The 17,760-nt window shown below is 45.0% G+C and overlaps 1 protein-coding gene across 1 annotated transcript in view; it reads right to left on the bottom strand.

Moving 5' to 3' along the window:
- Positions 1-1,648: 1,648 nt before the first annotated feature.
- The window catches only part of RNF43 (ring finger protein 43), a 91,737-nt gene continuing 75,625 nt past the window's right edge, over positions 1,649-17,760 (bottom strand). Inside the window, exon 9 of the mRNA XM_067537722.1 lies at positions 1,649-2,391. Within this exon, the coding sequence (XP_067393823.1) occupies positions 2,348-2,391 (44 nt within the window). The 3' untranslated portion in view covers positions 1,649-2,347. The remainder of the gene's footprint in view (positions 2,392-17,760) is intronic.

Here is a 17,760-nt window from a genome sequence, read left to right on the forward strand (position 1 = left end):
CTTCTAGGATTCTATAAGAGTCAGAGCCAAGGTCCATGTAGGCCAGTGCCCTGTCTCTGACAGTGGCCGGCACCAGCTGCCTCAGAGGAAGGTACAAGCACCTCACAGTGGTACCTATGGGTTAATCTGCCCCACATTAGCTCTCAGCATGGCCTCTCCTAGTTAGAGACTGGCTTCAGCCTTGCAGCAGGGGGTTTAATGTCCTTTCCAGCATTTTCATTAGCATTAACTATGAGAACTCTGGATCTTTGTGAAGCCCATATTACTGTCCAACTCCATGTTGAAACTTGCTAAATCCTTAAATGACTTTTTGTGAAAAAGTATTTTGTTTGATCAGCTTTGAATTTCCCACCTTTTACATTCATCAACTGGCCCCTTGTTCTTGTGTTATAAGACAGGGAGAACAGAAGCTCCCGATCGCCCTTCTCTAGACCATTCATTATTCTTATTTGTCTCCTCTCTAAGGTAACAATCCCAGCCTTTGCAGTCTCTTTTCACATAAGAATTTTGCCAGTCCCCTAACCCTAACCCTGATCACCCTCACCCACTGAAACCCTCCAGTTCCACAATATCCTTTCTGAGACGACTGATCATTAGAGCTGCACCATGTCCAAGGGGAGGCTGCACCACTGAGGTCTATAATGGCATTATATAATGTTCTGTGTTCTCAATGCCGATCCTTATGCATCTGGTTTGCTTTTTTGACCACTGCTGCACATTAAACTGAGGTCAAACTTGATCTGGATGTCTTTCTAAAAGATCTGCTCTAGCTCAGCCCTAGAGCAGGGTGACTCTGGAGCAGCCTCCCAGTAGGAGTGGGGAGCCCAAGCAAGGCAGCTGGTTTTCAAATGGAGCTGGACAAGTTTATGAGTGGGTTTATCTGACAGCGTTCTCCGCAAGAGCAGGAGACTGGAGTCAATGGCCCAGAAGGTCTTTTCCGTGTCCTTATGTTCCAACAAGAAATCCTGGGTTAGATGCAGGACTCACTGAATGACATTCTCTGGCTTGTGTCCTACAGGAGTTCAGATTAAATTATCATAATGCTCTCTTCACACCTGTGAATCCATGAGTTCCTGGATTTCTAAGGTAAATACAAGTAAAAAACCCTCCAAAACTTTTCCAGCCTCCATCATAAAGAAGCTAGGAAAGGGCACAAGCTGATTTTGAAGAACTCTTTTGCAGGTCACTTTGAAAATATCCTAAGATTCCAGAATTATTAGCTGGGTGGGGCTCTAGTGAGCATTTACTGACCCAGATGCTTTCCCAGAGACTTCAGTGTGCTTCTCACTGTGTCACGTGATGATGATGGCAAAGATCACGATGAAGAAGGCGGAAGGACCCGTGCTGGTTCATGGATTAAGAGGATGGTCTCTCATCTCCCCCTGATTTCCATGTTCTCAAGAAAGATGCTTAGAGAGGCTTTGAAACCTGCACTGTAAGTGAGCTACTCAACGCAGTTACACAGTTGGCCTCTGTAACGACTTTGACAGGTAAGCGAGGAATTAAGTGATGAATGAGGAATCCGATAACACTTCCAGGTAATGTAATGGATTCTGAGAGGGTTCTCAGCCCCAGCTCTTGCCTGGAAATGCTGGCAGAGTCCTGACTGTCCTCGCTGCTCCACCAGCTGGATCCTAGTGTAGGCAAAAATACAAGGTGTCACCACCATGGCCTCAGCTGAAGGATAATTAACTGCCAAGCAGCAGGGACTCTCAGTGCCCATTGCGGTCAATGGTAGCATATTGCAGGGTCAGGACCTAAGAGAGCTCCTGCAGCGTGGGAATGGAAGAGAATATTTTGTGCTTAAATTTGAGAAATAATAGCATTGCAGGTTAGTGAAGTAGGCTGGCCTGACTTTGACCTAAGTGAGGAAATGAAAAAGGCAGGAGCTATTTGGCTCTATATTGTCATCTCTGCAGCTGTTAGTCTCACAGGCCTGCCCATTTCCAAGCTGTAAAAAAGCCTCCCAACTACCACAGGTGTGTGACTATGCCAGACTGCCAGCTTACATATGCCCAGCATGCTCGGCAAATAACAAACACTGGCCACGGGGGTTGGAAGGACTAAGTCCATGCCCCAGAGTGTCTTCTGATCAGTGTGTGTTGCCCATGCCTTAAAAAGAGAGAGGAGTGGTGTGTTTGTGGGACCACAATATGGCAAAGTGGGCAGGGAGCAGGCAGGAGGGGGCATCATGGAGGTTATCAGCACAATTTGGGGCAGACTAGGACTGTTACTACACTACCTGCTCAGAGACACAGGAAATAAGTCACTGATTCCAGTTCTTGTTGGTTTCCGAATGTTTTGTCCACTCTGGCTCCCTGTAGTATGCAGACGAGTTCATCTTTTATTAAACTGAATGTTCGTACACATCTTGGATCTTCTCTTTGGATCCTGCATTCAGAAAAGAAAATATAAGTCACAGGTATCCCACCTCCCAAGGCCTGACTCCAGTGGGGTCTTGATCCAACGATAATACAGAGAACAGCAAATGCCCCCAGGTTCCTGCCAGCATGTCTTGGGGGAACCTTCCTCTTCCACATGACAGTCAGTCTAATCCTGCCAGGTAATGTATAGTCCAACTAAGTACAGCTAAGGTTAAAACCAAACCGTTCTTCTAAGGGCCTGGCTCACTCAGGACTTTCTAAAACCATTTACCCTGGATGCGACTCTTTTCAGGCTCTGTGTTGGCACCAAAGGGGTGTCGTTCAGTGGGTTTTTAAAATCTGAGTAAAATACATGGAGCCGCTTTTGAATGAGTAGTGACTGACAGTAACAATTATCAGTGTGCTTCTGACCATGCCCTCCATACCCTGGGCTGTACAACAGAGTGAACGTGACTTCAACACAAGTACACAAGTTCTGTGGATGTGGGTCCAAGTGGGCCTGTTGTGTGTCAAGAATGTACTGGGGGAAGCTAAATGGAAAGTTGTGTTATTGTTGCTGAGTTGACAATGAAGTCAAGTCCCAACAGAGGTGGAGTCTGAGCATTAACTCCAGGCCTATGTGCTCTGCTGAGGAACGGGTAGGGATTCACACGCGCCTCTTTCTCTCTGAATTATCCAGGCACAGTATGGTTTGCATAGACATGTTTCAGCCTAATAGGCTGCTCACAGATTATTTGCCATGACTATTGCTTCAAATATTCACTGTCTCCGCTGTGTGACTAGGTACATAAATCGCATGGTATTGCTTCTTGTTCCTCACTGGGTGACTCTCAAATCCAGAAGGGGCTTCCGTAATTGATACACAAGTATGTCCAGAACAAATGCACGTCTGTACGAGCCTTTACGACGTTCTCCTTTCCCCAAATGTACTGAGCATGAAAGGAAACAGCTGCTTGTCTGAATGTTTGTGGAGAGCAAATAAAAAGGGTTGTGAAACCTGTCACAGCAAATTCAGTGTCTGCAAATAATTCACTGCTTTAGAAATGAGACCAGGCAGATTAGAAATAAAATAAGCAAATGAATTTAGCTTGGAAAAAGTAGCTAATAGATTTGGGGAACTTAAACCCAAACATGGGGTGATATGGGGTTTCCTGTCCTCCTTTCAGCACAGAAAACAGTCTCAGAGAAGACAGAGTCATGTCCTCTGAAGATAAAATGTCTTAAGTGTATAACTTGGCTTCCCCATGGTTAGTATGGGGGTCTGGAAAAAATAGGGGCAAATGGATGGCCTGACTCAGATGCAGCTCAGACACAGGTTTTGGAATGAGCTTTGGATACGATCTCTGAGATACTTCATCTGGACAAAAAATGCATACTGGGGGTCTGCCCTCTGGGCCCCCTACTTCACTCACTGCCCTGCAGATGTTATTGTGATGAGGAAGGAAGTTTTCATGGATAAGTTTTGTAAATAACATGTAGCCAAAGGTTCAAAACAGGGACCCATAAGGCCTGATAAGACCACATTTAAACCCCATGGGTTCCTGCATGGGGGAAATATTCTCACTAGTCCCTTTAAAAAATCTGATCGTGGCAGGGTGGGAAAACCCAGTTTATCCCTCTGTAGATGGATGGTGGGCACTAACAGAGCTAGGTGCTCCCTGAAAGAAGTGGTTGAGATACCTGTGTTCTTCAGGGACAGTATATCAAAGGGATTTTGGCATCCAAAGACTTTAGGTGACATTTGCACCAAAAGACAAATATTCTCCACTTTGAATTATTAAGGCTTTTTAGTGGCAACTTTCCTGCTATGGATTAGTATGTTGTGTAGTTCAGAGGAACGTTCACGTTTTCTCCTTCTGACATCCATCGAAAGCCCATGCAGTTATGTGGAGGTGTGCAGGTTGCAATGAAGGATTAGACTCTTGTTCTAAGATACGAGGTCTGGGTCTAATGGTAGAAGTATTGATGGGCAACTCAAATGCTGTATGCGTTGTGGGAAACCAATACTGTCTTGGTCATGCTGGAACCACCAAAATAATCGTTGCTGCATCCTGCCTGACATTCCGAGGCAACCTTGGAATCCAGAGAATTGGTGGGAATGTATATATCTGAGCATCTGAACATGAAATGAAGAACTCATCCACTAGGGACCCCAGACTGAGTCCCCATATGGAATAGAAAGTAGGACATTTCTTGTCCCTGTGCATTGCAAACAAGTCCATTCAGGGGAGATCCCACCTCTTGAAGATGGATGGAATCATTTCATCCTTTACCTCCCATTCATGGTCTGTCAAGAAATTCCTACTCAGATCATCTGCCAGTGTGTTCTCTAATCCCAGTAAATGGATAGCTGTGACTGTAATGTGGTACTGAATGCACCAGTTCCAATATTGTGCTTTTCTCTGCACAGGGTTGATGACAAATCCCCTCTCTGCCTGTTTACACAGAGCATTGAAGCTGTATTGTCTATCATGATCTGAATGAAACAACCCCATATGAGTGAAAGGAACTCCTTGAAGGGTGTTTTGGACTGTTCTCATAGACTTATAGACTCTAAGGTCAGAAGGGAACAATATGATCATCTAGTCTGACCTCCTGCAGAATGCAGGTCACAGAACCTAACCCACCCACTTCTGTAATAGATCTTTAACAGATGGCTGAGTTATTAAAGTCTTCAAATCATGGTTTAAAGACAGAGAATCCACCAGCAAGTGAGCCATGCCCCATGCTACAGAGGAAGGTGAAAAACTCCCAGAACCTTTGCCAATCTTCCCTGGGGGAAAATTCCTTCCCAACCCCAAATATGGCGATCAGTTAAATCCTGAGCATGTGGCAAGACTCACCAGCCAGACACCCAAGAAAGAATTTTCTGTAATAAGTCAGAACCCACCGTATCTAACATCTCTTCACAGACCACTGGCATATCTACCACCAGTAGTCAAAGATCAGTCAATTGCCAAACGAGGCTGTCCCATCATACCATCCCCTCCATAAATGTATAAAGCTCAGTTCTGAAGCCAGCTAGGTTTTTTTGCCCCCACTGCTGCCTGTGGAAGGCTATTCCAGAACTTCACTCCTCTGATGTTTAGAAACCTGCGTCTAATTTCAAGACTAAACTTCCTGCTGGCCAGTTTATATCCATTAGTTCTTGTGTCCACATTGGTGCTGAACTTAAATAATTCCTCTCCCTCCCTGGTATTTATCCCTCTGATGTGTTTATAGACAGCAATCATATCTCCTCTCAGCCTTCATTTGGTTAGGCTAAACAAGTGTCTCCTCTCATAAGGCAGGTTTTCCATTCTGTGGATCATCCTAGTAGCCCTTCTCTGCACCTGTTCCAGTCTGAATTCATCTTTCTTAAACATGGGGGACCAGAACTGCACACAGTATTCCAGATGAGATCTCACCAGCACCTTGGATAATGGTACTAACACCTCCCTATCTCTACTGCAAATACCTTGTCTGATGCATCCAAGGACCGCATTAGCTTTTTTCACGGCCACATCACATTGGCAACTCATAGTCATCCTGTGATTAACCAACACGCCGAGGTCCTTCTCCTCCTCTGTCACTTCCAACTGATGCGTCCCCAGCTTATAGCAGAAATTCTTATTATTAGTCCCTAAATGCATGACCTTGCACTTTCCACTATTAAATTTCATCCTATTTCTATTACTCCAGTTTACAAGGTCATCCAGAGCTTCCTGTATGATCCTTCTCTGTACTGGCAATACCTCCTAACTTTGTGTCATCCATAAACTTTATTAGCACATTCCCACTTTTTGTGCCACAGTCAGTAATAAAAAGGTTAAATAGGTTGGTCCCAAGACTGATCCCAGAGGAGCTCCACTAGTAACCTCCCTCCAGCCTGACAGTTCACCTTTCAGTATGACCCGTTGTAGTCTCCCCTTTAACCAGTTCCTTATCCACCTTTCAATTTTCATATTAATCCCCATCTTTTCCAATTTAACTAATGATTCCCCATGTGGAACCGTATCAACTGCCTTACTGAAATCTAGGTCAATTAGATCCACTGCATTCCCTTTGTCTAAAAAATCTGTTATCTTCTCAAAAAAGGGGATCAGGTTGGTCTGGCACGATCTACTTTTTGAAAAGCCATGTTGTATTTTATCCCAATTACTGTTAAGGACATCAAGATTAACTACTTTCTCTTTCAAAACATTTTCAAAGACCTTGCATACTATTGAGGTCAAACTAACAGGCCTGTAGTTACCCGAAGCACTTTCTTCGCTTCTTAAAAATAGGAACTATGTTAGCAATTCTCTAGTTCTGAGCTCCAAGATATTTATGTGGTGCTGAGACTCTTCAGGCATTTGTCTGCACTAACTGATGTTCCAGATGGGCTCCCAAACCCATCCCATAAGTATCATCTCCATTGGAAGTAAAGGGAAGCAAGGGACTCCTGAACCTACTCTGAGGGAGTCTTTCCACCAACTGATTCAGAGTAGAACTTCCTGTGGGATTGTTAGGAATACAGCCAATTTGTGCTCGTTTGGAATGTAGACTGACTTCAACCAGTCTTGCATACACTTTAGGTGAAGTCTGGCATGCAGTACTACAAAGGTGCTAGAGGCCATGTGGCCTAACAAATGGTTGATGTTGTCCGAGGCACTTTCTGCAACTGTGAGATCAGACGACATCATCTGGAATCCAGGCTGAGCTAAGTAGGATCTTGCTGTATTGGAGACCATCAAAATTCTGTCAATTGGGATGGTACTAAGGCAGACTTTTCTGCATTTAATTTTAGGCTCAGGGTACTGACAAGATGAAGAATAGTCTGGATGTAATTCTGCATCTCCTGATGAGACCTCCCCTTGATGAGCCAGTGATCCAAGTATGGGTTTACTCAGATCCCCCATCCTTCTCAGGTGAGCTACCACTACAGATAACAACTTTATGAAAACTCTTGGCGTTGTTGATAGGCCAAAGTGGAGGACCTTGTACTGGTTGTGGTTTCAACCTACAACAAACCTGAGGTACTTTCTGTGTGAGAGATAGGTGGCACCATGAAAGTTGACCTCTTTGATGAGTAACCTCTTGTGAGAGGGGTCCCTAAGATTGGACGAGAAAGGTAGGTGCAAGGTAGGTGGAGTGTAGAATTGGGTCAGATAACCAGACATAATCTGATTTCTACTCTGAATTTGTTTAATTTCAACTTCCAGCAATTTGATTATGTTATACTTTTCTCTACTAGATTGAAGAAAAAGAACAACACCAGGAGCTGTATATGGCCTTTATCGATATGACCAAAGCCTTTGACTCTGTCAACCATGAAGCTCTGTGGAAAGTCATGTCAAAGTTTGGCTGCCCAAGCAAATTTACCACCATTGTAAGACTCTTTCACGACCAGATGACTGTCCCCATCTTGTGCGTGGCTCTACTTCTGAGCCCTCTGCCATCCAAACTGTTGTAAAGCAAGGTTGTGTACTGGCACCCACTATCTTCTCCATTTTCCCAGCAGCTATGAAAATGCTAATCCAAGACCGACTGTCCCAGGGTATTGGCATCCAATATCGGATTGATGGCAACCTCTTCAATCTCTCTCGCCTCCATGCCAGAACTAAAGTAACATTCACAACAATACCAGAACTCCAGTACACAGATGATTGTGCTGTGGTTGCACACTCAAAAGAGGGTCTACAAACTGCCCTCAATTGCTTCTCTGAAGCTTACAAAAGCCTAGGACTAACCCTAAACATTGGCAAAACTAAAGTTCTCCACCAGCCTGCTCCCAGTCAATCATCAGACCCAGCAAGGAAGGGCCACAATGACAAAGAGGAACTGGAAAATGTAGATCACTTTGCCTACCTTGGCAGCCAACTCTCAGAGAGGGCAAACATAGACATCAAGATTCAGCACAGAATCTGCTGTGCTAACCTTGCCTTTGGCAGACTGTCTCGCTGGGTGCTCTACAACCATGACATCAGAACACATACTAGACTTTTAGTTTACAAAGCGGTGGTAATCCCAACTCTCCTCTATGGCTGTGAGACTTGGGTGACTTACACTAAAAATCTGAAACACTAGCACCAGCACTTTCTCTGGAAGATCCTCAACATAAAGTGGGAGGATCATCGTGCTAATGTCAGTGTCCTCTTTGAGGCCACCATCTTCAATGTTGAGGCCCTGATAGCACCTGCTGAGGTGGAGTAGGCACTGTGTGCACAAGCCTGACGCATGCCTACCAAAACAATTGCTGTACGCCCAACTCACCAAAGGAGAAAGGAAACTGGGAGGCCAAAAGAAAAGCTTCAAGGACACCCTCAAGACAAACATGAAGAGGTGTGGCATCGACATCACACGCTGAGAGACAGCAGCCTATGACAGGACTAACTGGCAAAGACTTGTCAGAGAAGGAATGACCACTTTTGAGGAAAATGGCTTCATCTTTGGCCACAGAAAAATGCCAGAAAAGAAAGGACAGACAACTGTCATGCAGCAGTCGTGGCCCAACCCTGCCTTCCAACAGCACCTTCAACGTCTGCCAACGAGTCTGCGGCTCAAGGATCGGACTCCTTAGCCACCAAAGGACCCATATAAAATAATCACCTGTGAAAGAACTCATCCTCACCTATTGAAGGATCACCAATGACCTTTCGCTGCTAGACTGAAGAGCCCATTATTATATATTTGTTCCCCATGTAGGTATTTATAGATTGTAATCAAGTCACCCCTTAACCTTCTATTTGTTAAACTAAATAATTAGAACTCTTTGAGTTTATTGCTATAAGGCCTGTTGTCAAATCCTTTAATCTTCTCATGGCTCTTACCTGAACCCTCTGCAAATTATCAGCATCCTTCTTGAATTTTGGGCACCAGAACTGGAGACAGTATTCCAGTAGTGGTCGCACCAGTGCCAAATACAGATGTAAAATAACCTCTCTGCTCCTACTCGAGATTCTTGTCTATGCATTCCAGGATCACATTAGCTCTTTTGGCCACAGTGTCCCATTGCAAGCTCATGTTCAGCTGATTATCTACCACAAGCCTCCCATCACGTAAGTCTGGCCTACATTCTTTGTTCCTAGATGTATACATTTAGCCAGATTGAAACGCACATTGTTTGCTTGTGCTGTTTATCAAGTTTTCCAGATCGCTCTGTATCAGAGACCTGTCCTCTTCATTATTTACAATGCCCCTAGTTTTTGTGTCATCTGCAAACTTTATCTGTGATGATATTGTTTCCTTCAAGATCATTGATAAAAAATATTAAATAGTGTAGGGCCAATGACCAATCCCTACAGGACCCCCCTGGAAACGTACTGCTTACTGATAATTCCCCATTTACAATTATATTTTGACACTTATCAGCCAGTTTTTAATCCATTTAATGTTTGCCATGTTATTTTTATACCATTTTAGTTTTCTAATCAAAATGTTTTGTGGTACCAAGTCAAAAGCCTTACAGAAATCTAAGTATATTACATCAACACGAATACCTTCATCAACCAAGCTTGTCATCTCATCAAACAAAGATATCACGTTAATTTGACAGGATCTATTTTCCATAAAACCATGTTGATTGGCATTAATTACATTATCCTCCTTTAATTCTTTATTAATCAAATCCTATGTTGGCCATTAGCTTGTCCAGCATGGATGTCAACCTAACAGGTCTAAAATTACCCAGCTCATCCCATTGACTCCTTTTAAAAATGGGCACAAATTTTGCTTTCTTGTAGTCTTCTGGACATTCTCTAGTGTTACAAAATTAGCATTAATGGTCCAGTGAGTTCCTCAGCCAGCTCTTTTAAGACTCTTAGATGCAAGTTATCTGGACCTGCTGATTTAAAAATGTCTAACTTTAGTAGCTTCGGTTTAACATCCTCCAAAGATACTAGTGGAATGGAGAGTGTTATCATCACTCTATGATGCGACTATATCATCTGCTTTTTCTCCAAATACGGAACAGAAATATTTTTAAAGATTTGACTCATCTGAATTATTATTGATAATGCTACCATTTCTATCTAGTAATGGATCAATACCATTGTGAGGATTCTTTTTGTTCCTAATATATTTAAAAACACTTTTAAATTCTGCTGCCCATAAATTGGTTTCTCTCGTGTTCCTTTGCTTTCCTTATTAATTTTCTACACTTCCCAACTTATATTCATTACTATCAATATCCCTTTTCTTCCATTCATTTTATATATCTATATACAGATATATATATATTTACAAAAAAAATGTTTACAGCTCTAAATTAGATCAGGTTTCATAACCAGCACAGTCTTCTTCCTCAGTTGTAGAATTATGGATTTTTGAGTATCTAGCAAGGTGTTCCTAAATGATTCCCAATTATCATTCACATTTTTCTAATTAAATTCTTCCTCCTCGCTGAGTTGGCTCATTCTTGTTTTCAGCTTTGTGAAACTAGACCTGTTTAAGCACCAAGTATATATTTATTACTGGTCTGGATTTTATTCTGCTTGCACATTATAAATGTGTACCTAAGCTACCATTGATTTTAAATTCTGTGAACAGTTCCTCTTTATATGTTAAGACGAGGTCTCATAAAGAACTCCCCCATCTTGGCTACAACACTTTTTGAGTTAAGAAATTGTCATCTCTAATGTTTAGAAATTCCAAGAATATTTTAGTACTTCCAGCATATGTTATGCAAATTGAAGTCCCCCATGATCACACAGATTTTTCTTTACACTTTATAGATAGGTGCGAAAGGAGGAGGTCATCCTTTTCCCTATTTGGTGATCTGCAACAGACATCAGCTAATATCCCATCTTGTGGAGATAGCACGATCTGTAGGACTGAACAAACCCGTGAAAAGGGTTGCTTATTTTATGATGCTGCCTGCGAGGTCGCTGTATGAGAGGCAGAGGACATCTCCTCTGCAGCTGCTGCTGCTTTCTGGGCGGCTCTAATGGTCTTTGATAATAAAACCCATCTGAGCTAGCCTCTGTTTGGGGTAAGACAGAGGTTTGGTATACTTTCTTTTTTGTGCAGTTCTTACGCTCTCAAAGAACACAACATAGCCTGAGAATCTTTAAGTGTATTGGGGGGGAGGGGAAGGTTCATCTGTTTTCTCACTAACCAAGGTGGGGCCCTCAAACAGCAAGTCCTTCTTGATAGATTGAACCTCTCTTGGTGTGCTCAATGTCTGAAGCCAAGAGGAGCTCTGCATTACAATTAATGCTGGTATGGACACAATGGTATCTGCAACAACATATGCCACCTGCAGCAAAATTCTTGCTATTAGAATTTAGTTCCCTCAACTATTAGACTGAGGGAACTATGCTTGTTTAGCCTGCAGAAGAGTAAAGTGAGGGGGGATTTGATAGCAACCTTTAACTACCTGAAAGGGGGTTCCAGGGAGGATGGAGCTAGGCTGTTCTCAGTGGTGGCAGATGACAGAACAAGGAGAAATGATCTCAAGTTGCAGTGGGGGAGGTCTAGGTTGGATATTAGGAAAACCTTTTTCACTAGGAAGGTGGTGAAGCACTGGAATGGGTTACCTAGGGAGGGGGTGGAATCTCCATCTTTAGAGGTTTTTAAGGCCCGGCTTGACAAAGCCCTGGTTGGGATGATTTAGATGAGGTTGGTCCTGCTTTGAGCAGGGGGTTGGACTAGATACCTCCTGAGGTCCCTTCCAACTCTAATATTCTATTCTATGATTCTATGTCATCTAGTCCAACCCTCTGCTCAAAGCAGGACCAACCTCATCTAAACCACTCTTCTCTTCTGCAGACTAAACAAGCCTAGTTCCCTCAGCCTCTCCTCGTATGTCTTGTGCTCCAGCCCCCTAATCATTTTTGTTGCCCTCTGCTGGACTCTCTCCAAATTCTCCACATCCTTTTTGTAGTGGGGGGCCCAAAACTGGACACAATACTCCAAATGCAGCCTCACCAGTGCCGAATAGAGGGGAATAATCACTTCCCACATCCTGTGGTCCTTTCCAACCCTAACCTATGATTCTATTAGCTATTCTTCTCAGTGACTGTAATTGGTTGCTGTGTTCTGACAATAAATTCTTTTGTTATTGTTGATACAGTCATATTGTGCCATGACTGCCAGATAGTTAGATATTCGAAACTGCAACTCTCAGAAGCATTTTGACTCATTCTCTGCTACTGTTCTCTTGGAGTAGTATTTCTTGCTTTTCTCATTTGCAGCTGTCACTCCTAGAGATCCTCACACTGGATGTGAGTACAGGAACTCACTCCCAGAGAAAGTATGTAGTATCTTTTATCCACCTTCGTTGATGCTGGTTTTATTTATTGTTGGTGTCTGATCTTGGTGGGCTCTGAATGGGCCTCTATTGGAAGCACGAGATGTACTGGCAAAGTTATGTGCAGTACGTCGAGAAGCTTTTGAGGTGCTTCTTGCACTCTTCATGCTGAATTTGAAGAGAGTTGGACTCTCTCTTCATAAACCTTTATAGTCATACAGGAGTGGTGGTGCAGCAGGGACTAGTGCCTCACCTGGAGATGAAGAGCAGGAGTTGAGGATTCCTCTTCTCTGAGTTGCTCCTCATGGAGGATCGATCCATCAATGCTATTAACCAAGGCGGTCAGGGACACAATCCCATGCTCTGGGTGTCCCTAAGCCTCTGGCTGCCAGACGCTGGGACTGGATGATCGGGGATGGATCACTCAGTAATTGCCCTGCTCTGTTCATTCCCCGTGAAGCACCCGGCACTGGAAGACAGGACACTGGGCTAGATGGACCATTGGGCTGAGCCAGTGTGGCTGTTCTTTAGTTCCTCTTCCCCAGGTTGTTGTTCATGCTGCTGTGGCTGTTGGGTCTGAACAGATGATCAAGAAGGATGGATCAGCGTCTGCCTGTGGGTCTCTCTCTCTCTCTCTCAGCGTGTGAGGCTGCATGAAGCCAGTCCTCTGTAATGATCCCAAGGGTTCCAGTACACCCCGGGAAGAGGATTGTCAGGATACTGGAAAGGAGTCCCTGGGGATGGATACCAGGGCCTGTGTGGAGTATAAAACCCCCTCCTGGGTTTATTATGCTGATAAACCCCAAGCCAGGGCAACGAGCTCTGAATCCCCTTCACAATGTTGTGAGTCAGATGATGAATAAATAGATTAGTACTGCTGTAACTCTAACCCCACGAGCTGAAGGCAGGCATGGAGCCGGGAAAATAAAAGGACAGGGGCTCCTCTGAGACCTGCATGTCTCTGTACCATATGCCGAATTGGTACCAACATTAGTGGAGCTGAGAACCCCAGCGATAAGACGGAGGACAGAGTCAGTGCTGGTACTGAGTATTTGGCCCCAAGATACTCAGTGCTGAAGCTGCCGTCGGCTCGGTTGATGTACTCAGCGCCAGTCAGCCCCAGTCTCTGTGGTCCCCGAGCAGACGACATAGTGATAGACTCAGGACCTTGAGGGAACACAGGCCTTCTCAATACGGTACCCAACAGATGCTATGGTGCTGCCCAGACACTCATTCCATACCTAGAGAGGCCATGGAGTCTCCTTGGTATGGGAGCAGACAGAGGGCTTAGACATCTTTCCATGAAAGGATTTCTGAGGCAATCAACCTCTAACTTCTGCTCTCGAGTGGATGGATTTGTCTCCAACAGCTCTCCGGAGACTTCTCCCCCAGAGATCTTGGTGGAGGCCGGCTTGGTGGAATGCATCCTGGCGCTGAGTGAGGCTGAACTGCAGGGGGGTTTCCAGCCGCTGCTGAGTGCAGTACAGGAGCCAAAGGGACCAGGAGCAGCTAGCCTCATGGAACAGGCCAGAGGTACCTTTTTAAACATCAGAAACAATGGGAGTCCTGTAGCACTTTAAAGACTAGCAAATTTAATTTAAACATTTAATTTTAAACATACCTCCCTAGACTGTTTTGTCCTCCTAGAGAAGGAGAATACCTGCAGTCAGCTGGACTATGTGTTTCCCCTAAGCAGAACTAAGAGAGTGTCTGTCATTCTGGGTAAATGCTCCCTCACAAGAGCTGCAGTACTTGAAACGAGGGGAGTTTGTATGAGATCTCATCCCCAAATAAGACAAATGTAAACCCCTTTATACTCCCTTCAAGATAACTGATGGGACAAAGAACGCCGGGGGGAGGGTGCAAAAAGGTAAATTCTCTCAAAAACACTAGATAACCACAACTAACTAGTAAAAAACAATTTGCCAAATGGCAAAAACACTCATATTAAACCTATTTTACACGAAGTAAACTGTTGACAGTTTCTAGAAAAAGCTCTCTGAAGAGTGCGGACACTGCAGCACCTCATCTGAAGCCTAGACAGAGAGGAAATGGAGTGGCACCTGGTCTGGCTCTGGCCTTTAGACCCTTGGTACAGAGCACGAGGGACTTCAGGGGCATGCACAGACCAAAGGATTCTGCTAGCAAAAATCTCCAAGAGCACATGGGGTGGGTGCATACATATCTTGAGTGTAATACACACAGAGATAATCACTCAGAGAACTGACAGAAAGAAGTGGTGTTCTCTACCAATACCTAATGCCACATGCCCTGCACTGCTCACACCACCAAGTTTATGTAATGCCAGAGATGCCCTGTGTTGGCCAAACAGGACCAGTGAGGTCAAAGATTTCACACGTCAGTGGCGCATCTGCAATGAATTCCAAAGCAGATCATGATTCACAAAATACCTGATCAACCAGGGAGCAAGCCAGGCATGGATCTACATATAACTGGAAATCAAGTCTCTTTGTAATGGGTGAGTATTGTTTGGTTTATTGAGAAATAAACCTCTGCCACTGCATGGTGCAAAACTCATATTGCCCAGCATGGAATTCTAGAGACTGTTATGCATAAATGGACCTGTCAGATGGGTATTTGAACAGTTTACTGCATCAGCAAAATTTGAATATATACTGCATCCTCTACATCACTGCATACATGGTAGAAGGACATGGACAATTCTACTGACAAAGCCATTGTTTCCTAAGCACAACTAGGGAACAGTTGCCCTCAAGGGATGGCCCAGGTGCTTCAGAGTAACCACGCACTACAGCAATAGCAGGGGTTCTCCCATCGGCATAGGTACACCACCTCCCCGAGAGGCAGTAGCTAAGTGGACAGAAGAATTCAATCGAACACTGTCTTCACCGAAGGTCAGGTTGGCTTAACTGCGTCGCTCAGAGTTTTTCACACCCCTGAGAGACAGCTATGCTGATGTAAGGTTTCAGTGTAGACCATCCCTTAGGGAGGAAGGCACCAAACCCACTGAAAGTTGGACAGCCGAACTCTTTTAGGCTCCTTTGGAAATCCCAGGCCCTGGCCTGATCCATACTACAAAGTTAGATTGATTTACATCAACTTCTTTCAACATAGTTTTGCAACCGGATCGACATTTGTCTCCCACCAATGTAAACACCCTGTTTCCTTGACGTAATATCACCACCTCCTCAAACAATGCAGAACCCGCCAATGTGAGCATCCCATGTAACTGGCGCAATACCATCACCTCGACGAATGATGCAGAGCCAAAGTCGACCTACTTCCGTTGACAAGGTGCTAGTGTAGATGCTGCACTACCTGTGTTGACCCTAATGTGCTCCAGTAGCTGTCCAACAATGCCCCGTCTCCCCAGGAGTGGTCACTGGAGTCACAATTTTGCACGCCACTGCCCAGGGACCACAGACACCAGAAGCCCACCCCCCTTAAAAAACCCAGCATGTTTTGAGGTGCTTTTTCCTGATTGCCTGCCTTGGAGAACACACCTACTAGCCCATCTTTGTGAGCCTCTGCCCATGCCAGCTCAGCACAGAGCTACACCTAGACATACTCGGACCTGCAAGTCCGGGATCTCCTCTGCCTGTGAGAAGAGGCTGTGTACGCCCAGTTAAGGAGCAGTAGAAGGAATACAGACAACTATATGCAGATTGCATAGGGGACACTACGCCTTAGCATGAAAGGATGAGCAGCAACACCGGGTGAAAGCCAAGAAACTTCAGCAGGCATATCAGAAAACAAGAGAGGGCATCAGCCAATCTGGGGACAGCTTGCAGACTGCTGCTTCTACAAACTTGATGGGGACTTCACCAGCATCCCGAATTTGATTGTGGATGCCTTGTTAGAACCGGGCGTGGCAACCCCTTCAATGCCCAGTGAGGGGGGGCACAGAGGGGAATGTAAACCATGCTGCAAGCCAGGAGCTATGCAAAACTCCACGAACTCGAGCCAATCCCAGCAGGCCAGAAGAGGTGAGCCGGGTGAGGAAGGGAAGGGAACTCAGCTAAGTGTATAGATGCATGTTTGCGTCCCTGTTCAGTGCCCAAAATCTCCCGCCTTTCCCTGCCCTTCTTCCCTATTTACAACTGGTGCCCACCACATCCACGTGTTTAGAGAGCAGAGAGACTTCTGAGTCCTCACTTTACTTTTACAACCAGCACTGGGAACACAATTAAAGTTACTGCTTTGGAATTCGTATCTAGTTGCCACTTTAATCAACGGCTACACGCTAGGTAATAAATGAAAGGAGATTAGTGAAGCAGTCCAAATTCCACAGTCCACAAGCTCCCAGCTCTGTGCGCAGCTCGGGGCAAACAAAGCGTCAGAGGCGGCATTCACTTTGGCTAGCTGGGGTAGGCAGGGGCCATGATTCTCCCCAGTGCTCGGTACTTCGTTTTAATAGGGATGTCCCTTCTAGCCACAGCCTCAGTGAACCGTTCATGGAGATACTCTGCAATCCTCGCTGGAAGGTTCCTAGGGCTGGCAGCCTTGTTTCTTCCTCTGTGCTGGGAAACATTCCCATGCCGGTCTGCGAGGAGTTCGGCTGGCACCAGTGCGGTAAACGGTACTGGCATATGGGCCAAAGCGGCTTTGGGACACCAGAAGCAGCTGTGTCCTCTGGGCCTTTGTCATCCTCAAAAGCACAATCTCAGCTAAAACCACCCTGCACATTCCCCCCAGGGACACGCAGCATCTAAACCGCCCGTGCAACAGTCTATCCAAAGACCCCGTCCTTTCCGATCCATGGAAAACTCCATGGCGTTGCTCCTACAGCTCCCAGCATAACAGGTGGCAGCACGGCGTGACTCCATCCCCCTAGCACACCACACCAGGGGCAAGGAGCCCATTACTCCGATGCTGACTTGTGACACGCAGAGGATCAGCCAGCAAGCACGCTGCACTACTTGTGTTTACCATGAATGAGACCGAGTAATATGGTTTTAATATGTAACCATGTCTGGTTATTGGTTTACTGGGCTTTCATAGAGACAGGTCAGCCTCTCACCAGGCTGCTACAAGGTTTCTAACGTGTTTATTTGCACTTTAGCTTCGTTTTCTGATGATTGGCACACAATAAAGCTTTATTTTTTTAAACTCAGAGTACATGTATTAGTTTGCACCAAGCAGACGTGCCACGTTACAAAATTCACAATACCCGCCCCTATGTAA

The sequence above is a fragment of the Emydura macquarii genome, unplaced genomic scaffold (assembly GCF_026122565.2).
Source record: "Emydura macquarii macquarii isolate MOO-44397 ecotype Brisbane River unplaced genomic scaffold, CSIRO-AGI_Emac_v2 contig_450, whole genome shotgun sequence".
In the NCBI taxonomy this organism is placed as follows: Eukaryota; Metazoa; Chordata; order Testudines; family Chelidae; genus Emydura; species Emydura macquarii.